Here is a 21,476-nt window from a genome sequence, read left to right as displayed (position 1 = left end):
AGGCAGATGTTTCACTTGGGATTTTTTAATAAACTTTATTAAATTAAATAGAGACGTTACTAAATAAAATATGTCTTAATCACACACAAAAGATCATTTTATTTAAAATATAAAAGAATCTATATATATATAAATATATTTAGAGCTGTAAAAATAAATTAGTGTTGTAGTAAAATGTGTCGTAGTCTTGTGCGTAGAAAAAAAATAAACCGTAACACCTCTAATAACGGGTTTAAAAATATGTTTCTCATCACGCTGAGTTATAATCTCGCGATAACAGAGGAGTAGACGTTGACGTTTCAGTCCCAACTTGTACTCTCGCGAGAGGGGACAGTTGTGGGGGGGCGGGGAGGTCTCTTTTTTTTTTACTCGTCTCCTATTCTCGCGATAATACGTCTCATTCTCGCAGCGAGTTCGGGAACTGCGGCGGATGTTGATGTTTTGCTCAGGACTGTGTGTGTGTTCGGCCAGAAAATCTCCTTTATGTGGCGTTTCATGAAACGCGAAACTTCTGAGTGATCTCTGAGGAACGCTGAGTCCCTCCCGAGAAGCGGGAGGCCGAGGCGGCCATGATGGAGGACTTTGATGAGATTTACGAGGAGGAGGAAGAAGAGGAAGAGGAGGAGGACGAAGGCCGGGCGGCGGAGGAGCAGCTGCTTAAATTCGGGCCGGAACCGGTGCTGGTTCGCGGAGCAGGCCGAGCCACCGTGTAAGTGACTCCGAGAAATCTATTTTGAAAAGATCGCTGGCTAAACCTCGATAGCACTGGTTTCAGTTTTAATTCGCTTCCGATAAGTTCCGCCCTCCTTCCCTGTGATTGGTTAGTCGTTTTCAATCCCAGTCTGGCCGCTGATTGGCTGAGTGCTCGCGAGTATGAGAATTAGCCAATAATCGTCCAGGAGTCCGTACCAGTAGCCAATCCTGACACAGGATGGGCGGGATGTGCAGGAATACGAAATAATAATAATAAATCTTATGGAATGTTGTATGAAATTAAATGAAATTATTCCACGCTGCTCTACAAGACCCAAGCACAGCAGGCTAATAACTAACAACATGTAAAATGAATGAATGAACGCTCTTTAAAAGCAGATTTTAAATGAATTGTGCTTTTCTTTGTTACTAGGTTTGGACTCAGCAATAAATTTGAGACAGAGTTTCCCTCAGCACTCACAGGGAAGGTGAGAGAGCCATCATTAAACATCTGTCCCACCTGTAATGCACCCAGACACACTGAACACCTGGTCAATGAACACGACGTGCACGCAACGTCCGATCTCAATTCATAGCATGTCTGATAAACGACACACTCCATCCAGGACAGTGTGGGAGTAGATGCAAGCATTGACTCTAGGGCACACGTCGCCCGGAGTCGGAAACAGGACGAGGTGGTTTTGTTGTTAATTTCCTTTCAGTACTGCATGTTTACTGATTACAGTGCTGGTGCTCTTGTTCCTGTGCTGACCTGTAGGTGGCGCCGGAGGAGTTTAAAGCCAGTATAAGTCGAGTGAACGGCTGTCTGAGGAAGACGCTGCCGGTGAACGTGCGCTGGCTGCTGTGTGGCTGTTTGTGCTGCTGCTGCACGCTGGGACTCAGTCTGTGGCCCGTCATCTGCCTCAGCAAACGCGTCAGTCTGCATCTACACTCGCGCACACACGTCACACACACGTCACACACACGTCACTCACATGGTTTCTGTTTAAATAGCAGCCTTTGATGGATAGAGTAGGGAAAAGTATTTATATAATCATTTAAAGGCATAAATTTGCGCACTAGGAAAACTATAGAAATGCGGGGATAAATATGAATATTCAGTTGTCTCAGACTTTTTAATATTTAATGTGAAAACAGTTCCACATTGTGAACACTAGCGCTGGACAATATGACCGTACAATTTTAGAATCAATCGCATTTTTTTCAGAACATAAAAATAAAACATTACCATTTTTACCGAATTTTTCCCCTCCTTTCCGCTGTTAATGAATCGGCAATTTATTTCCCTAGATATCACGTAAATATTTTTAGTTTTCCTCATTTCCGGTGTTAAATGTTTGTACACATAAAACTTGTTCAAAAGTTCAGTGTTTAACTTGATAAATAATTGATTTCTCTAGATATGAAATAAAATATTTAAAACCTTGTCGTTCCTCCTTTTTCTTTGTTACTCATAATGTCTACGAAAATAAATCCCCCTGGAATTTCGCTGATGATTTTGTCACTGAAGTAAAGAAGAAAAGATAAACGTACATTGGGTTTATTTATTTGTTTATTTATTTATTTATTTATTTCCCGCCACACACCTTTTGTCTCTTTCAGACACGCAGATCCATAGAGAAGTTACTGGAGTGGGAGAACAACCACCTTTATCATAAGGTTAGTGTGTGTGTGTGTGTTTTTAATTATTATTATTATTTGTCTGTCGTGTTCATCGTTGCTAACGTGTCTCTCTGTTGCAGTTGTGTTTGCACTGGCGGCTGAGCAAAAGGAAGTGTGAAACCAACAACATGATGGAATACGTAAGTTCATCTCCCGTGTCAGCGCTTTGTAGCAGTCACGCTGCTTTACGGAGTGTCCCAGCATGTCAACGTCTTCAGAGCTGAGGAGTGTACACGTTCTAGTGGAGAGGGGGAGAGGGGGACAGAGAGAGAGAGAGAGAGAGACAGAGAGAGAGAGAGACACACGGGGGTGCTGGTGAGGGAATGATTGTTTATCGCAGTAAGTGAGAACAGGAACTAACTCGTCTCTCAGACGTTCCACATCATTAAATCTAACTATAAACCGATAAAATCCGCGACCTGTCGTTTCATTAATACGTTAGACTTTGTAATCCCCGGCAAATCGCTGTGGTGTAAGCGGAATAACACGCTCCACATTCCGCGCTCGTATGAAAAGGTCCTGCTTTCGTGGCATCACACTTCCCCTACATGTTATTTTTGTATAACCGCACCATGTGGAGCGTGTAATTCCTTCTATAAGAAATGATATTCGTTTAATATTTATGAGGGAAAATGTATCATTGATTGTGGAATTGTAAAAGATTAGCTTGTTTGTTTTTTTTTTAATGAAGCCATGCTTTAGTTTTTGTTGTATCCAGTCACTAGATCATGTGAATTTGTGCTAGCACATCTGTGGGATTGTTGGTGTTAGTGCAGAGAACGCTGAATTAGTCACTGTGAGACTACAACTGATCTGTTCTTATAGTGAGGAAAACACCAGGGAACTGTAATCCTGTTTCTGATTTCGAAAGGTGTTGTCCCAAATCTCTGTTTTGTTTAATCAGTACACAAAATATTATTGTACGTTATAAACCTTGATCTCTCTCTCTCTCTCTCTCTCTCTCTCTCTGTGTCCTGTACAGGTTATCTTAATAGAGTTTCTACCCAAGATTCCCATCTTCAGGCCGGATTAGCAGCCGCTCACGCTGTCCTCTGCCTAAGGTGCCTTCCTCTGGTAGTCTCACACTTCCCTCACTCCGGACTATAAACTCATCCTATATACACTTAAACATATATAAATACATATGCATAGACATATACGCTGCTTCTCCCACATTCAGTGCTGTTTACACACCTGCGTAACCCCACCCACCTCCCACACACACCTCCCACACACACCTCCCCCCGGAGGACCCTCACCTGGAGCCACCTGAGAACACCATGGTCCTGCAGCACAAGGCTCTGAGCCACCGGAAGCCATGTCATGAAAGCAGATACAGCAGACGAACGGGTGTTACCATAGCAACGCTGCAACGACGGAAGAAAAAAACTGTCATTTTTTTCCCCAGCGCTGAACAAACGGTGTCACTGAGTCATCAAGAGCGGAGGACGGGGCATCTGTTTGATCAGCCAATCAGAGAACGTGATCATGTGACATCACCACGGTATTAATAATTAGCCTGAGGGTCTTGGGGATCTTGTTGGTGGTCTAGCTACTGCTAACAAGGGAACGTCACATAAGCTACGCTAAGCTAGCTGGCTGTGATCTGACTATCATTGCAAATGACAGAACTTTACATTATATGCTAGTAATGAATGAAAAGGAAGTCTTAGCGACATGGTGTGATGTTACATGGTCGTGTTTGTGATCGGTTTCCGCTCTTCTCGACCCAGAGACGTGCGTTACTCGCTAAACATCCTAGCCGCTCCATAACGGATAACGATCCGCCATTTTCCCTTCACAAATGAACCTGAAAGAGACTATCACATACCGGCTGCACTAAACAGGACCGACTTGTCTAGTAAAAAAAAACAGCGTGTGAGACTTCCGGAAGGTTCAGGTCGCAGCCGGATCCCTTAATGCAGCACAGAATGGATTATTTCTTTCTTCTTTCTTTCTTTTTTTTTTTTTTTTTAAAAAAAGCTTGTGAGAGCTTTATTAAGCCCGTAAAAATCTTCTCATAGAGGAAGCCGTGTGTGACAAGTACTGAAAACCTTTTGAAACTAGGCCTCTCTGTAGTATTTTAATCACTGTTGGTCATTGCTAGCATGCTAACATCAAATACAATCCAGTTAGCAGTTTAGTTTCATGAGTCTCTCATGTATAAACTCTTAAAAGTATGTACGATTAGTGTATACTAAATACTTTTAAGCATTAGGCCATAGTGTGAGATTTGAAACATAGCCCTCCTTTGAAAACTAGCCACCTGCTAGCTGTTCTTCATAAAAAAATTAACACTTTTCTTCAAAGGACATTTCTTTCAGTTTGATAATATTTAACAAACAAACAGTTTCGGTTGAATCCGATGAAGAAATAGGAAACATTTTCCCTCAGCTAGCTAACATTATGCTAACAATGCCAGCAGATGCTAGCTTGAATGTTGTGTGTCAGTTTGCTGCGTTTCTGTCATGAACAGTATAACATTTCACACAAAAATGTGTTTTATGAATGTGTGAAACATCAGGATCGTGACTTTTACTTAGCAAAATGGCTAACTGTGTCCGTTTTATATTGTCATGATAGCTACTTGCTAGCCCTTTAAGGTTATGCTAACAAGTCATAACATGCTAGGCTAACTGATTTGTTTCACTTTTATTTGAATTTAAAGTACTATTGTAGATAGCAAAAGTGGTCATTGTTATTGGCTGTCGCTGATAAGGTATCATACTTCTTCCTGTGAGAAGAGTTTTAGTCAGTAAAGCTCCCACAAGCCTTTTATTTTTTAAAGTATTTTTAGCTTCGTTTACCTGCTCAGTTAAAAAGAGCAGCTAATGTTCAACTTCTTCAGTTTGTGAGTGTGTGTGTGTGTGTGTGTGTGTGTTTTGTATCTGTGTCTCGTGAGCGATATCAGTTAATGAAAAACAATCAACAAAACATTGCTGTGGTTAAAAAACAAAAAAAAACAAAACACCCCTGTTGTATTTTTAAGTCTTAGTTTAGTTTCTGGTTGTATTAAAGGAGCAGTTTGGCCAAAAATTAAATGTCTACCATGACACCTTAGACCAAACGGAGTAGTTTAGCTATGATGCTAATTCAGCTAGCATGTAACGAAAGCCTGTGTTTTTGACCAAACGGCTCCTTTAATGTTCAATATTTAGAACAAAATATAAATTAATTAATCACATATTGGTGCATCCCTGATTTCTGGATTTTTATCATCGAGATATTTTACACCGAACACAAGGTTAAGATCACGTTGTATTAAAAAAAAAAAAAAAAAAGTGCTACCTTAAATTGAGCATAAAATTTGCCCAGCAGGTTTTAACCAAGTGTGTGTGAGAGTGTGTGTTGTTCAGTATGTGTTGCCCATGTCTTTATGCTCATCCATTACTATTTTTTTGTTGTTGTTGTTTCTTTATTTCTCTAAAGAATATTTAAGTACTGTGTATGTACAGGAATAAAGTACAAATACATTAACGTGTGTGTGTGTGTGTGTGTGGCTGAGCAGGAATGCTGAAACGAGTGTATTGTGACGGCTTACTGTGCGGTGCCAAAACTTTAGAAGAGCTGAAAAGGAGTGAGGAAGGAAGTGTAAGTAGGAGAAGAGAAAAGGTAATAAGACTGAATGAACAAGCTGAAGGAAAGAAGATAAAAAGGGATGAAGAGGGAAGGAAGAGGTCAAATGAAGCCGGAAGAGAGAATAAAACAGACAAGATATGAAGAAAAGACTGAAAAATAAATGAAGAAAGGAAGAGAATTGTCGTGCTGTGAGGAGCGGAGAGAAAACACGAGCGATGAAACGTCTTTCGTTACAGTCGCAGTCCAGCCGTGATTCATTATTCAGAAGAACCTGAAGACCACAGAGTTCTTTCAGTGACGTCTTCTGGGACATCAGGTAGGGTGTGTGTGTGGGGGGGTACAATCATTCTGGAGAAGGCACATTGACTTTCACTGGTTTAGATTTCACCACAACTCTTTCAGTGATTCATTTTCATTTTTAAAAATGAATCCTCAAGTGATGCGCTTACTTTGTAAATGACTTGCAGTGTTTCACTTACATTTGTAAATGACTCCTCCAGGGCTTCATGTAGATTAGTGAACGTATCAAATCAGGGGATTTACTTACACTTGTAAAACGATTCCTTGGACTGTTCACTTACATCTCTCAAGTAAATCACTGGGGGAGTTATGTTTGTAAATGAATCCTCCAGTGATTCATTTACCCCTGCAAACGACTCCTCCAGTGATCCATTTACCCCTGCAAACGACTCCTCCAGTGATTCATTTACCCCTGCAAACGACTCCTCCAGTGATTCATTTACCCCTGCAAACGACTCCTCCAGTGATTCATTTACCCCTGCAAACGACTCCTCCAGTGATTCATTTACCCCTGCAAACGACTCCTCCAGTGATCCATTTACATTTATAAGAAGAAGAACTAACCACGATGCTCGTTACAGAAATTACCAAATGCCTTTTTTTAATCCAACAAATCAACATCTACATGGGACTTGGAAAAAACACAATATCGGAACGAACAGAAGAACTAAAATGGAAAAAAATACTACAGAAGAGTATAGAGGATTCGGTTTCTGCTGGCACGAGCATCGTTTAGAGCTCGGGAAAGACGAGACACGACATGAGAAGTTACTCCATGGCCTCCTGGTTCTCCTGGTCGGCTGCTCGCTCCTCGCTCGGCTCTTTGCCTTCTTTACTCCTCTTAGACTTCTTATGTTTGTGTCTGCGATGGCCATCACCTTCCTCGCTGTCGTGCCTCCTTCTGCTACTGCTGAGAGACGGTGAGAGAGAGAGAGACAAGCCTCAGATATGCATTATCTGTATTAATACTTCAGTTCCACTAAAGGAAGTGTGGCACAGGTAAGGGGTGTGGCCACAGAGCATTAGCCTCAGTAAAGGGGGTGTGGTGAAGGAGCTACGGTTGCTGTGCCTCTCAGACTGAGTGTAGGGAGATCCAATCTCTGGATTCAACCATAGCAAAGGAGGCGTGTCCTCCGAGTCAGTGAGCTTTAGCATTAGTGTGATAAAGAACACGTGTGTGTGTGTGTGTGTGTGTGTGTGTGTGTGTGTGTGTTTTACCTGCGTGAGGACTTGTGCCTTCCCTCCTCTTTCTCTCTGTGTCTCCTCTCACGGTGTCTCTCCTCTTTCTCTCGGCTCGACCGCTCCCGATGCCTCTCGTACCCACGGTCTCCGTAGTCACGGTAACGGTAGCGCTCCTCATCACTGTGTGCGAGTGTGTGTGTGGGGCGTGATCGAGAGAGTAAGTTCCATTTAAATAGATATAAATAACAAATCTACAGATGAGTGTGAAAATATTTCTGATTTTGACAGGCTTATTTTGTATTATTTGTCATCATCATGATTCTAATTACGGAGGTGTAGCTCACCTGTTGTAGGCCATGGACGAGGGACTATGCTCTCGCTCTCTCTCTCTCTCCCGGTCGTGTCCTCGGTCCCTTGTCCTCTCCCTCTCTCGTTCCTTCTCTCTTTCTTTCTCTCGGCGAGGGTAATAATCCCACTGCTTTGAGCTGTCCATCATCCCGGCCCAGTTGTTCACGGGCCCCTGCATGGGCGGCGGGTAACTACCTGATAATCACACACACACACACACACACACACACTATCTATAATTCACAGTTCAGAACCTTTTACAGTGACAAAAAATGTTTTAAAAAAACAGAAGATGAACGGACCTGGTGGGAAAGTATACGGAGTGACAGGACGGCAGTCGTATCCTCCAGGATGCCCACTGCTGGAGAAAATCATCATCATCATCATCATCTCATAATTACTGTCACTGGCAATATCGTCAGTGTTGCCATCACCATCATTAATATCGTTGTCAGCATCATCAGCATCGCCATAACGATCAATATGAACTGCTAAGGGTGTTACCAGTGACTTAAGCTATATGTTACTGAAAATACTACTAACTTTAGCTCTCGTTCCTTTTAAAACATTTTATGTAGTACGCTAAATCCTCATATGTTAACCACCAATTAGCTAACAGACTACAAAATTAAAATACATGCAGGATACAGCCTGTAACAAAGCCTAAGCCCCTCCCACACAGTGAGGATCTGAACTCTAATTGGACGAGGGACTTACTTGTCTAACGTTGGCATGAGCGAAGGGGGTGGGCCACTGGGAGGAGGCGGGAAACCTGGGATGCAAACAAACAAAAACAAACAAATTCCATCACAAACGCTACAAATAATTTAAAAAGTATTTAAGTTACAAACTCCAGACATGTTTTATTTGCGGGCAGTAAAGCAACGTACCAGGAGGAGGGATGGTGATCGGGAGTCCTGTGAGTAACGAGACAGTAATGCTTACTGAATTAATCAGACGAACATGAACTAAACTGTAGTAAACGTGCTACGCGATATCAGGGTTAGGATTAAAAACTAGCAGACTGCAGTGTATGTAATTAGCATAGAGCGGAGATAAGCACAGCATTAGACAAAGAGAGACTCACTCGGTGGAGGGATAAGGGGCGGAGCCTGGCTGACAGGAGGCGGAGGCAGGAAAGGAGGTGGTGGTATGTTGGGAGGGAGGGGCCCTGGGGGAAAGAAGGTTGGGAGTTTGGCGGGTGTGGCCTCTGCTTCAGAGGTGGTGTGTTCGGAGACCACCTGTAAACAACACAACGGAACGAAAACAGAGTTCAGAGAAAACAGAGTTCAGAGAAAACATCATGTGTGTGTGTGTGTGTGAGAGAGAGAGAAAGTGTGTGTGTGTGTTACCTGGATGTTATTTCCCTCCAGGTTGTGTCGGCGGCGTCCCTCCACCCTGCTGATGGTGGCTGTTTGTCCACCAATCACATCGATGGTCCCAGTAGACTTCCTGCAAAACACACACACAGACTTCACTCAACACAAAATACACACACACACACACACACTCAAGACAAAATAAATGAGTGCACGATCAACAACAATTTTTTTTTACTTATCCAACACGGAACTATTTTTTGAGCCGACTGTAAAAATATCACAATAATTTACCAATTTTCGGAGCGACTACTTTTTTTAATAAAATGTATCCAGATGTTTTTTAATACTCAGTAATCTTGGTAGTGCACTCAACCTTCTGCATTCATATCCATTTAAAACGCATCAAGCTTAAAGCACAGAGAGAGAGAAACGAACACTCCTGCATCTCAGTGGTTTCTTAAACAAAACATAAATGTAAAATATATAAAATATAAAACACAAAACCAAAAACACCGTCTGCAACCAACCACGTGATGAACACAACAAATAAATGAAAAGGATTCGGTAAACCTGAGGCCTGTGGGGGAAAAAAACAACAGAAATCAAGAAACCACGCCCGTGTCCACACCCACTTACGTATAATAGGGCGTGTCTTGGGATGCAGGCCCCGCCCACTGCGGAGGGGATATCCTATGAGGGCATGAGTAAGGGGAGACAGGGGTATAATGATATACACAAACACAGTGGTATAGTTAAGAGGACAGAGTAATGACCCATGAGTGTAAATACCTCAACATTTAAAATCGAGCTAAGACTCTGCTGTGTGTGTGTGTGTGTGTGTGTGTGTGTGTGTGTGTGTGTGTGTGTGTGTGTATACCTGGCTGGGTTCAGGCCTGTCTTGTACAGGTTGGATGGGGAGGTAAAGTCTGTTTTAGCAACATGAACAGGAAGCGCAGCCTCTTTATCGTTCCCTGTCCTGCCCTGCTGAACCTGAACAATAAACCAAGTGGAACCAATAAACATCAAAGTGCAGGAGGTTGCAGTAATCACAGCATACGGGTAGTACGAGGAGCGGAGGGTAAGGGGACCGTGGAGGATAAGGGGGCCGAGGAGGATAAGGGGACAGCGGAGGATAAGGGGACAGCGGAGGATAAGGGGACAGCGGAGGATAAGGGGGCCGAGGAGGATAAGGGGGCCGAGGAGGATAAGGGGGCCGAGGAGGATAAGGGGGCCGAGGAGGATAAGGGGGCCGAGGAGGATAAGGGGGCCGAGGAGGATAAGGGGACAGCGGAGGATAAGGGGGCCGAGGAGGATACGGAGGATGAGGGGACCGCGGAGGATGAGGGGACTTACAGAAATTTTGCTGGTAGCAGAGCTGATGCTGATGGAGTCGAGGCCCATACGCAGCCGCTTCTGTTTCTCACAGTATGCCTTCCAAGAATCCTCGTTAAAGCCATAATTAAAGTAGTCCGACAAGTCGGCACCTAAACACACACACACACACACACACACACACACACACACACACACACACAAGCAAACACGTGCTTAACCGGCATATCTGAGGTAAATGTTGATGGTTCGGTTTCATTTCCTGTCACTGTGTCATGAGCTTGCTTATGCTTAGGTTAGCGGCATCCATATTTCCCAGTTGCCTGGCAACAGTGTTGTCAGCATGAATATAAAACACACCAGGTTTTCTCCAGGGCTTTTCCTCAAACGACTCCATGTCCGCCTCCAGCACGGGGACACCGTTAATGCTGCCTGGGGCATCGAGATCCACACCTTTCACCTTCGCTCCCACTGACACACACACACACAGGAAGTACAGTGTTATGCAGGAAGGAATATCATTACACACACCCTTAATGGTTCGTTTAATGTCGTGTTTATTGAGTTAATAATTCAATTCAGTGTACAGTGAATTCCTGATGAATGAACCTGGTACCTGCTCCGTATGGCCTGCTGCCTCCTGTCTTTATGTTCAGATTGACCGGCGCTGCTCCGTACGTCCTGGAAATGGAAACACGGCTCAGTTTAAATTCAGTACAAACACACGGCATAGGGCTGGAACACAGAGTTTAAACACACATGTGCAATTTAAACAGGAAGTAAACGCTGCAGCTCAGAGGAAAGGCTTCCTTCTTTTGACTCACGGGTACTGAGGCGCGCCCGTCTTAATATCGCCGATGGTCACGCGGACATCATCGTCGTCGTCATCACTGTCGCTCTCGCTGTCCTGGTTGTCACCATGCGCCTCCTCCTGACCGGGGAAGTCATTTGTGTGTTATTCTCACCGAATCAGGCTTTACTGAAACTCTCTTTTAATTCTGTACATGATGTAGACGTGATCATTCCTGCATCACATCCGCAAGATGTCGCTAATGGACACACTATAGCACACTACCATTACTCCATACCCTACAAAGTGCACTTCTATACTGTACCGCCAGGAGTTGAATCCCAAATGAATCCTGAACAAACTGAATCTTAAAAAATCCCAAATGAATCATTAAGGAGTTGAATCTCAAAAGGAGCTGAATCCCAAATTAATCATTAAGGAGTTGAATCCCGAATTAATCCCTAAGGAGCTGAATCCCAAATTAATCATTAAGGAGTTGAGTCCCAATGAAGCGGACTCCAACTGAATCCCAAACGAATCACTATGGAACAAACAGCTACCTGACTGGCCACTCCATTTCCAGTGCTGTTCTCCTCGGGGGCTGCAGGAGCAGAGGGGGCACTACAAAACACACACACACACACACACACACACACACACACACACACACATTATATACATTATTAACTATTTACAGCATAGCACAACATTAATGAATCAAACTACAGAGTGGAAGATGCACTCACCTGACAGCAGCTGTGAGTTTGGCCTCTTCCTCCTCCGTCTCCTTGCTTTCTCCTTCATCTGCAGCACAGATTAACACAGGGGAACAAAAGTATTAAATCTACATTATTTAACCATGAAAGCTGCATGATGATAAAATGGTAACTATAACCTTCCATTACTTGTTAGCTACATTCAACCCGTAGCCTTGAATTTTGGAATAAGTCATAATAAATACATATAGACACATAGATATTTCATTTATAGCCAAATCTGGCTGGGGAAATGACGGGGCTTAAGTAAAATGGACACAATATACTATTATTACCATTACCATTATTATTATTATAGAATGTATTGCAAATATCGATATCGCGATATCAACTAATATAGCGTAATATACCGTGCAGCTCTGATCGAGCACATCATAATTCAGGCCCAAAATGTTCTTAGGATCTAAATGTAATTGGGTTTTAATTTAGAAATTAATTATAACATGTATCAGTTATTAAATATCTGCAGAACGAGACGGAAATTGTAGAATATTTATAGAATAAAGTCTCACCGCCGTAGAGCCATTCCTCCTCCTCATCCCCCGCAGGAGCCTCCGCTACCGCTACCGCTACTGCCGCCGCCACCGCTGTTGTTGTTGTTTTCTCCGATTCATCCGCGGACATTTTGTTTTTTACTTCCCCTGAATGAAAACCGCAAAAAAATCCGCAAAATGTCCGACCCTAAAATGACCAACACAGCCTGACATAAATGCGCACAAAGCGGCAGTTCATCTGTAAAGAACACATGAAGGGGTAAACACTGCACTTCCTTCTACCGGAACACTATTGCGCAGGAAGTAAGCTTGCCGAGGACAAGCATGATTTCCGGTGCAGACGTGAAACAATAAAAGTCTGTAAGGGCAAAATCTCCGGTTTGGATTTTTTTTAACAGAACATTTACCTTAGAAAACTTTGCGCTTTATTCAAACAAATAAATACCTCGCTTAAGTTATTTGATTTAACTTAAAAACAAGTTAAAAATATAGATATATTATAAGATATATTTTTTAAAAAAGTTTTAACCTAGCTTTTTCAAGTTTCATGTTTCCAAATTTAAAAGAGAAGAGGAAAAAGAAGAAGCCTTTATTTGTCACATAAACATTACAGCACAGTGAATTTCTTTTCTTTGCACATTCCAGCTTGTTAGGAAGTTGGGGTCAGTGGTGAAAGTGACCTGTAGAGAAGAGTGTTGATAAAATGACTGACCTGAGGCGCATTCAAACACAATCAAGCGTTCAGGACCGGAAGTCAGTTTTCCAAACTTTGTTTTTTTTCTTCCCCTCACTGACTTCATTAACTTGTGCTGAGGCCACGGCTTAAACCTTTATATTTTATCATGTTCGACATATCTCCCAGGGTACTTGTACAAGTAAGAAATGTGAATAAAATTGACAATTGCACCTTTAATGAACTAAACTAGTGTTAGTCTTAACTAAATGCTAAGTTAGTTAGTTACTTTTTGCGTTGCTTTTTCATTATCCCCAACAACTAAAATCCCTCTTGGCTTTGTGTTGTAATATGAATTGTTTTACACCCTGATATACAGATACGTCTGTCAAATGTACATCTTCATATCATACATTACCTCAAAAATATAACAATTTAGGATGTAAAATACTATACATACTAATTATTGTTGTTGTTGTTATTATTATTATTATTATTATTATTATTATTATTATTATTATTATTATTATTATTAGGGTTGTTAAATGAGAACTTTATCTGAGGGACGGCCTCTTCACCTTTATTTTGAAATCGCACATACCGGAAGTGACCTCATCGGCGCTCCGATACGCCCGGGTCCGTTATTCCGGTCTGAGAATAAACGACATTTAGAGAAATAACGGAGAGGATTTGTGCAGATTGTTGAGAATAAACACCGCAGACGCGCTGAGATTTGAGCTGAAAGTGAAATATTAAGGATGCGGACTGCACTGAGCAGCGGATGAGTGGCCTGTCTTCAGCAAAAAGACTTTCATTTCCATAAAAACTAAGAAAAAAAACACAAAGGTGTTAAAAACAAAATGTCCGGAAAACACTTTAATGTGCATGAAGTCGGCTGCTGCATTAAATACTTCATCTTCGGCTTTAATATTATATTCTGGGTAAGTTTAACTGTTGTTATTATTATTATCATTATTGGATTGTTTTAAAAAGTCAGCCATTTTTTTGATATACATAAAATTCCTTTTTTTAATATATTTTTTTTATTTTTTAGAATATTCAATGTATGTAAGTCCTAAATGTTTAAAACATATTACAGCCTCAAAACCTGTTTTTAAAAAAACAACAACCAAAAAGCTCCAGTGAGACTGGGAAGATGATGGTCAGGTGATCAGTAGTTTCCTGTGTGTAATGAGAGGTGGGAACGACCTGAACCCGACTTTTACATATTCATCGTTCTCCGTGAAGGGGCGGAGTCTGGATGAACACATTTGCATATCAGTGATGTATGACGTGAATATGTTTATGCGTCTCTGTTTTCTGTTTAAACCTCCTGGAGTTTGATGTCATCATGTTTTGTAAACAGGAAGAGATTCTGGGAGGTTATTTTAATAAGGTGTGTGGTTATTGGTTCCTCAGCTGCTGGGCGTGGCCTTCCTGTCTGTTGCTTTATGGGCCTGGAGTGAGAAGGTGAGTAATTAAATTTCTTAACAGACATCGAGGCTGAATCCTAAATAAAATGTCTTTATTCACTGTGTGTGCTCACTACATAGGGAATAACACTCTCTCTGTCTCTGTCTCTCTCTCTGTCTGTCTGTCTGTCAGGGCGTTCTGTCCAACATCTCATCCATCACAGATCTGGGAGGTTTCGACCCCGTGTGGTTGTTCCTGGTCGTGGGGACGGTGATGTTTGTGCTCGGGTTCGCTGGCTGCATCGGCGCGCTGAGAGAAAACTCCTTCCTGCTCAAGTTTGTGAGTCTGTGTGTGTGTGTGTGTGTGTGTGTGTGTGTGTGTGTGTGTGTTCTCTTTACATGCATGACTTTCTGTTAAGAATATTCACATGAATTCTTCTCGTTTTATTTCCTCTGCTCCAGTTTTCCGTGTTTCTGGGAATCATCTTCTTCCTGGAGCTTACCGCCGGAGTCCTCGCCTTCGTCTTTAAGGACTGGATCAAAGATCAGCTCAAGTTCTTCATCAACAACAACATCCGAGCGTACCGAGACGACATCGACCTGCAGAACCTCATCGACTTCACGCAGGAATACGTGAGAACATCCGAGTTGTTTTATTGTTATTGACCATCATCATCACAACAGTTACACCAACACCTGGAGATATAAAGAAAGCGTATGGCCACCATTTTAACCAGATCACAGCAGCTTTACACACAAATTTCAAATGTCCCCATGATGACAGGATTACATGCTTAAAAAAATATATATATATATATATATGTATATGTGTGTGTGTGTGTGTGTGTGTGTGTATGTGTATATGTATGTATATGTGTATGTGTGTGTGTGTACAGTGGGAGTGCTGTGGTGCGTTCGGACCTAAGGACTGGAACCTGAACATCTACTTTAACTGCACCGACACCAACCTGAGCCGAGAGAAGTGTGGAGTTCCCTTCTCCTGCTGCACTAAAGACCCTGCTGTGAGTAACACACACTGAGTAATATACACTCATATATATATACACACACACACATCACACTATGAGTTACATCACCAGCTGTAAGTCGAGGACGTTAACAGGAAGTGATGCGGATCACCTTTATAGTTTGTTTGTTTGTTTGTTTTTGTTTATTTGTCTCTCTCTCTCTGTGTGCAGGAGGACGTAATAAACACTCAGTGTGGTTACGACATCCGAGCTAAAGCCGTGAGTACACGCATTCCTCTTCTCTATTGCCACAGGACTTCTTTGTAAGTTCTGATTGGCTGGGACGTCGGCATGTGTGAGGAAGCCCCACCTCTCAGTCCTCCACAATCCACTCTGTTGCATTATTGTGTCATTAAATATACGAGCCACTCAGGTTCCAGTATGTTAATTCAGGCCATCGAGCACCAGCACAATTTTACCATGGGAAGGGGTGGGGCTTGGGGTGGGGGGGGGGATGGTCGATATTGGCGTCTCAGTGCCTTTTATTTCAGGTCTGAGTGAACATGTGTGTGTGTGTGTGTGTGTGTGTGTGTAGGAATCGGAGCAGAACTCGTCCATCTACGTAAAAGGCTGTGTGCCACAGTTTGAAAAATGGCTGCAGGAGAATCTCACAGTGGTGGCTGGAATCTTCATAGGGATCGCACTGCTGCAGGTGTGTGTGTGTGTGTGTGTGTGTGTGTGTGTGTGTGTAGCTGAGAGTATTCCTAATCATCTTTTGTTTTGAATTTCTCCCTTCAGATTTTTGGGATTTGCTTGGCTCAGAACCTGCTGAGTGACATCGAGGCTGTGAGAGAGAGCTGGTAGGAAATGTACACGTGTGTGTGTGTGTGTGTGTGTGTGTGTGTGTGTGTGTGTGTGTGTGTGTGTGTGCACGTGCAACAGAATTTGAGTTTTATAAATGTTATACACATTAAACACTGCAGTGGTGTTGGAGAATGTAAATTCTGCCCGGCCTCTGATGATGTCATAATGACCGACCAATCAGCAGCTCCGCTTCAAACACATACACATTTATGAAACTGCAACCTGTCTTTCTTTCTTTCTTTCTAAAGAAAATCTTTCATCTCCTTTTCAGTTTGTTCACTTGACCCAGCGTCGTCTCAGCGTCCTGTCGCGGGAAGAGGACTTTTCAGTTTCACTTTTATTTCTAAAACACTTTAAATTACTGTCCACGTGTCACTTTCGCTAGCGTCTTTATTCATGCCTGTAATCCAGACGTGACTGCAGTTCCTGCACTGACCACAAGGTGTAGCTGTAGAGTCACTGTAGCGTCATGCTGTGTGCTGTAGAACTTAAGAAATATTCCTTTTTAAAAATGAATGTTTTAAAATTAAAATGAATTTTACACACCTCTGTCACTCAACACAATTAACTGATAAGTCTGTGTTTCGTTCGTTAATTTGAAACCTTGCTAACAGCTAGAGGAAGCTTATGAAGGCCAGCTAGCATCATGCTAATGACACAAATTACCTCACACCCTCAATTCCAATGACATATTTATAAATAAAAAGCATTCGGTAATCTAGTCAGTATTGAACTTTTCATGAATTAGCTAACGCTCAGATTAATGGTCAGAAGATTCTGTTAGCAATGTTAGCCATGTATTTCCATTTGGACTTGTACCTTAGGTTAAAAAACAAACAAACAGACTAGCATAGCGAATTTAGCGAGCGAACTGTATTTCTCTTTGTCTCTGTAACATAAACCTTTGGTTTAAATGCTAGGAAGGTAGAAGGACATAGCTTGAATTAAGATGAGAAATGTACATTAATGGGTCGATTTTTAAAGCACTGCTTTTCTGGTTTAGATTTTTATTTGTATGTTTAATTGCTTACTAACTCTGTTCTACGTGGCAGGTAATACGAAGCACTGCATGTGTACTGGAATAATAATGTTAGCGTAAAGGCACCTTGTATCGACAGCTAGCGCTTTAAGATGATTATAATTATGAAAATATTTAGCAGTTCGTCTCATTTGTGTTTACGTTGTGTTTAAGGAATCGTGTGAATTCAGACCTCTAAATTTAACTGCAGCCTCTTGATTACTTTTGATACGACTAGCGATAGATACGCTAGCTATGCTAAAGTGGCCTATACAAGCTATTAAGTTTTTCATCTTTTTAACTTAGAATTGAGAGGCCATTGTTTTGTTAAATTACAAGTGATTTCATAAATATTTAGTGAACATTTTAAACTTAATATAGTTAGCATGTTATTCAGTGCATTAGCGTTAAAGCACAGGTGCAAAATCTTATCGAACTGAATATTTTTTTTTTTTTAATAAAAAGTGTCGATATGAGGTGCCCTGTTGTTCTAGTTCTTTAGGTAAGTCGGTATGAGTTTAATATTATATCTATTAGTTTATCTAAATCTTCTGAATGTTTTCCATGCTAGCTGTGTGAGTATGTTGCACATACTGGATTTTCTGGACTATAAGATACATTGTTGTTGTTGTTGTTGTTTTTATGTTGTTTTTTTTTTTGTAAATTAGACATTTCTAAATAAGATAAGATGTTAAAACACATTAGCATTATTATGCATGTTTTGTTAAGGTTAAATTGCACTACCGTTAGCTTGGTGCTAAATGAAAATTCCATATGTGTGCTAGCGGATACTAACACTACATTAAAGCGAATTACACGTTTATTATAACGATGGAGGAAGGATTATAAACTGGTGGTAAAACCCCCACACCAGCAGGTGGCGTCCTGTTTACTCTGGAGCAATTTATAGTCCAGAAACTACAGTAAATTAGCTTATTTAATTAGCATATCTTGTAGAGCTGAGAGAGAAAGCGGTAAAGTTTTGTTTTGATGCACATAAGAAACACTAAAGTAAAATATTAAAGTATTAATGTTGTGTTTTTATATGAATGATGTAAATCTGACTCCAGGGGCCTGTACCATGAATCCGGTTTAAGTGGCTAGTCAGTTTCAGTTTCAGTTTAGTTTGTGCCAACCCTGGGTTTTAGGTACCATGAAAGTGGCTGGGCTTTTACCGGTGTTCATCGCCTTAGTAACTTGCGCTCCATGGCTAACCTGCTCCGGGCTGGGTTCTGTTCTGGGTAAGAGAACTCAAACCCAATTTGAACCAATCAGCTGTGAGCAAAGTGACCTATGAGTGACGCAACCAATTCAACTCCCCAGCGCAAACTGTAAGGAGAGCACGTCGCAGAGAAACATTTCATTAAAACATTTTACGTTTATATTAAATGAAATTACATGAATGATGTTGGGGTTATACGTTTTCAATCCGTTTATTCTCATTGTGAGCCTATAAAAGTAAACTTTTACACAATCAGTAATGTTCCCGAGCTTTGGCAGCCGTAACGGTGTTGCTTTTTGCGGTTAGTGTGGGTTTAAATTCCTCATATTTCTGCAAAATAATTTCCTAGTTTTCAACCGGAGGTATGCACACCTACTTTTTTCCCCATGTTGAACACTGTTGGCTGTTCGGTGCCGACGTCACGCGTTTATATGCACGTTGACGGAGTATGTTGATAACCAGCGTCATGGTACAAATAAAGCCTGATCGGATTGGATTGGTTTTGAACTCGAAACTAATCCCGTAACCCTGAGTTTGTTCAACTAGCTTCATGGTACAGGCCCCAGCACTTGTGTGTGACTTCTAAATAGGGTTTTGTTTTGTTTTTTTTTCACTGCTTGTGTGTTGTTGTGGTTGGTGTGCTTTGTTGAAGTCTTTTTACAGTATTGTATTTGAGCAAATAAGCTATTCTCCATCCTGAGACGGGGGAGCAGTTTATTGTGAACATTAAAGGTTGTTACATTTTGGTAAAAGTGTGTTTTTTGCTTCTAATATCTGAGAGTTACATACAGTGATGTGTTTATAAGGACACGGAGGCCACGCCTCCTTCACTGAGACTGACGGACACGAAGGCCATGCCTAATTCACTGAGACTGACGGACACGGAGGCCACGCCTCCTTCACTGAGACTGATGGGCACAGAGGCCACGCCTCCTTCACTGAGACTGATGGGCACAGAGGCCACGCCTCCTTCACTGAGACTGATGGGCACAGAGGCCACGCCTCCTTCACTGAGACTGATGGGCACAGAGGCCACGCCTCTTTCTTTAACACTGATTGATAGAGGCCACGCCTCCTTCATTAACACTGATAGATACAGAGGCCACGCCTATTTAGTTAACGCTGATAGATACAGAAATAAAATACTTCAGAAATGAATCGTTGATTCCTAAATCACCTGAAGTGCACTTCATTGCATGAGTCTCCTCAGGAAGGGAAGCAGCGTGGGTAATCCTGGGATTAGGAGCCGCTCTTCATCCCTAATCCACCTCCATTCAAACAGGATTCAGTTTCACTGCCTCGACTCGACTCGGCATTATGTCCACTCCAAGAAAAGTCTCACCTAAAGTTAGTATCAGTTATTCTGAGTAAGGATTGAGAATCAATTCTAATAAAATTTCATTCAAAGTATCATCGTCTAACCAAATCCATTACGATTTTATTTAGGATGCACTGAATCATTTAGGAAAGAATCATTAACTAATCGAATCCATCAATATCTAATTTGTGGCACATTGAATCATTTAGGAAAGAATCGTTATCTAACTGAATCTATCATTTATGGTGTACAGAATCATTTAGGAACAAATCATTATTTAATCTAGTTACTTATTATCTAACGTTTGGTGAACTGAATCATTTTTGAACAAATCATTATTTAATCAAATCAATCGTTATCTAATTTATGACCTACTGAATCATTAAGGAAAGAATCGATATTTAATTGTGTGACACAATTCACATATTCCAGTGTGCTACTCGTGAATATATTTAATATTATTTGCTAACAAGAGCCCCAGTGAGGTGTTTTATAACAAGGCTGGGTTACATGACCTCATCTAGGACAGGAAAAGGACAGAAAGTAGATGAGACAGAGAGAGAGAGAGAGAGATTTATCCCTCCTCCTCTCTGATTCGTGGCTGTGTCTCAGTCCTGATCCATGCTGGCTGAGGGGCGTCTCAGGAGTCAGACTGTCCCGAGGTAAAACTATTCTTTTTTATGTCTTTATTCTTCTAAAGCCTTCTTATTGTTTGTTTGATGATGAACTTCTAAAGCGCAATAAACAACAATGAAGCAATTAAGTTAGCAATTACAAATATATTGTTTTGGTAATTAGGTTTTTTATTGTTGTTGTTATTATTATAATTATTAACCACCAAAATTCTAATAAGACTAGAGCATAATGTTCGGAGGAGCATACATGCTGATAATAAACTCTCTAATAGAAATTAGTGACTATAAAATAAAATAAAATAATATAAACATGAAACATTAAAATCCACACTGCAAATATAAAAACACCTCATTAACAGTTCAATTAATAATAATAATAATGTTTTGTTCAGTATTGAAATTTTGCTGATTTATCACAATTATTCAGTGAGTTTATGAATTCTTTATTTTGATTGCACTTGATCATTTTTGTAAATCAGAAGAAAACATGCTTTTATTTTTATTTTCAAATGATAAACTTTTTGTCCATGTATTTGAAATATAAAATGAAGGCTGCCCTTTTGTCTCATTATTCAACGTTAATCGTTCCAATGCTAAAACACGACTAGAAGCGAAATAAATATATAGTCCGTTACGTTTGATTAATTGGACTGTAGCCTATTAGCATATTTAATTGATTCATTGTCCATTTTTTTGTAAATATGCACTAAATTTGTCATTTTTACTGGAAAATTATTTACTTTTTAAACAATATTGTTATTTTAGCTCCCACAGATTAGATCTTATTGTTTACAAGTTTCTGCATAACAGTTACAGTGAATCATATCATGATGTGAATGTTCACAAAAAAAGATGAAAGGTCTGCGT

At 41.0% G+C, this 21,476-nt stretch overlaps 3 protein-coding genes across 8 annotated transcripts; 2 read left to right on the top strand and 1 right to left on the bottom strand.

The window, feature by feature from the left end:
* Window positions 1–421: 421 nt before the first annotated feature.
* chic2 (cysteine-rich hydrophobic domain 2) lies at window positions 422–6,467 on the top strand. The gene is made up of 6 exons (XM_053619227.1): window positions 422–709; window positions 1,127–1,181; window positions 1,472–1,627; window positions 2,317–2,373; window positions 2,457–2,516; window positions 3,359–6,467. The coding sequence occupies exons 1-6, from the start codon at window positions 570–572 to the stop codon at window positions 3,407–3,409; spliced, it is 519 nt and encodes a 172-aa protein (XP_053475202.1). The 5' UTR covers window positions 422–569; the 3' UTR covers window positions 3,410–6,467.
* A 368-nt stretch (window positions 6,468–6,835) lies between these two features.
* Window positions 6,836–12,784, bottom strand: fip1l1b (FIP1 like 1b (S. cerevisiae)). 6 transcript variants are annotated; one of them, XM_053619219.1, is made up of 17 exons: window positions 12,518–12,784; window positions 11,976–12,033; window positions 11,790–11,850; window positions 11,264–11,370; window positions 11,056–11,120; window positions 10,800–10,910; window positions 10,461–10,591; window positions 9,985–10,097; window positions 9,744–9,797; window positions 9,138–9,237; window positions 8,873–9,026; window positions 8,676–8,702; window positions 8,503–8,557; window positions 8,088–8,146; window positions 7,782–7,980; window positions 7,474–7,617; window positions 6,836–7,165 (listed from the first exon to the last, which is right to left on the bottom strand). In XM_053619219.1, the coding sequence occupies exons 1-17, from the start codon at window positions 12,627–12,629 to the stop codon at window positions 7,024–7,026; spliced, it is 1,692 nt and encodes a 563-aa protein (XP_053475194.1). In that variant the 5' UTR covers window positions 12,630–12,784; the 3' UTR covers window positions 6,836–7,023. The 6 variants fall into 6 exon arrangements, with proteins under 6 accessions (XP_053475194.1, XP_053475196.1, XP_053475195.1 ...); XM_053619221.1 differs by having other exon boundaries at window positions 6,836–7,162; XM_053619220.1 differs by having other exon boundaries at window positions 8,088–8,143.
* Window positions 12,785–13,788: 1,004 nt separating this feature from the next.
* Window positions 13,789–19,408, top strand: tspan5b (tetraspanin 5b). Its single transcript, XM_053619538.1, has 9 exons — window positions 13,789–14,113; window positions 14,592–14,642; window positions 14,778–14,924; window positions 15,047–15,217; window positions 15,481–15,606; window positions 15,784–15,831; window positions 16,148–16,264; window positions 16,351–16,412; window positions 16,688–19,408. Exons 1-9 carry the CDS (start codon window positions 14,033–14,035, stop codon window positions 16,698–16,700), a joined length of 816 nt encoding a protein of 271 aa, XP_053475513.1. The 5' UTR covers window positions 13,789–14,032; the 3' UTR covers window positions 16,701–19,408.
* Window positions 19,409–21,476: the final 2,068 nt, after the last annotated feature.

Source organism: Ictalurus furcatus, chromosome 29 (genome assembly GCF_023375685.1).
Source record: "Ictalurus furcatus strain D&B chromosome 29, Billie_1.0, whole genome shotgun sequence".
Taxonomy (NCBI): Eukaryota; Metazoa; Chordata; class Actinopteri; order Siluriformes; family Ictaluridae; genus Ictalurus; species Ictalurus furcatus.
This window is presented reverse-complemented; position numbering and strand designations above follow the sequence as displayed.

Coding starts and splice junctions, on each gene's coding strand:
- fip1l1b (XM_053619219.1), bottom strand. CDS start 12,629: ATGTCCGCGGATGAATCGGAGAAAACAACAACAACAGCGGTGGCGGCG. Junction 10,098..10,460: donor CTGCTACCAGCAAAATTTCT/GTAAGTCCCCTC, acceptor TTTATTGTTCAG/GTTCAGCAGGGCAGGACAGG. Junction 8,703..8,872: donor GCCCCTTATCCCTCCACCGA/GTGAGTCTCTCT, acceptor CGTTACTCACAG/GACTCCCGATCACCATCCCT.
- chic2 (XM_053619227.1), top strand. CDS start 570: ATGATGGAGGACTTTGATGAGATTTACGAGGAGGAGGAAGAAGAGGAA. Junction 1,182..1,471: donor CCTCAGCACTCACAGGGAAG/GTGAGAGAGCCA, acceptor GCTGACCTGTAG/GTGGCGCCGGAGGAGTTTAA. Junction 1,628..2,316: donor TCATCTGCCTCAGCAAACGC/GTCAGTCTGCAT, acceptor TGTCTCTTTCAG/ACACGCAGATCCATAGAGAA.
- tspan5b (XM_053619538.1), top strand. CDS start 14,033: ATGTCCGGAAAACACTTTAATGTGCATGAAGTCGGCTGCTGCATTAAA. Junction 14,925..15,046: donor ACTCCTTCCTGCTCAAGTTT/GTGAGTCTGTGT, acceptor CCTCTGCTCCAG/TTTTCCGTGTTTCTGGGAAT. Junction 15,607..15,783: donor GCTGCACTAAAGACCCTGCT/GTGAGTAACACA, acceptor CTCTGTGTGCAG/GAGGACGTAATAAACACTCA.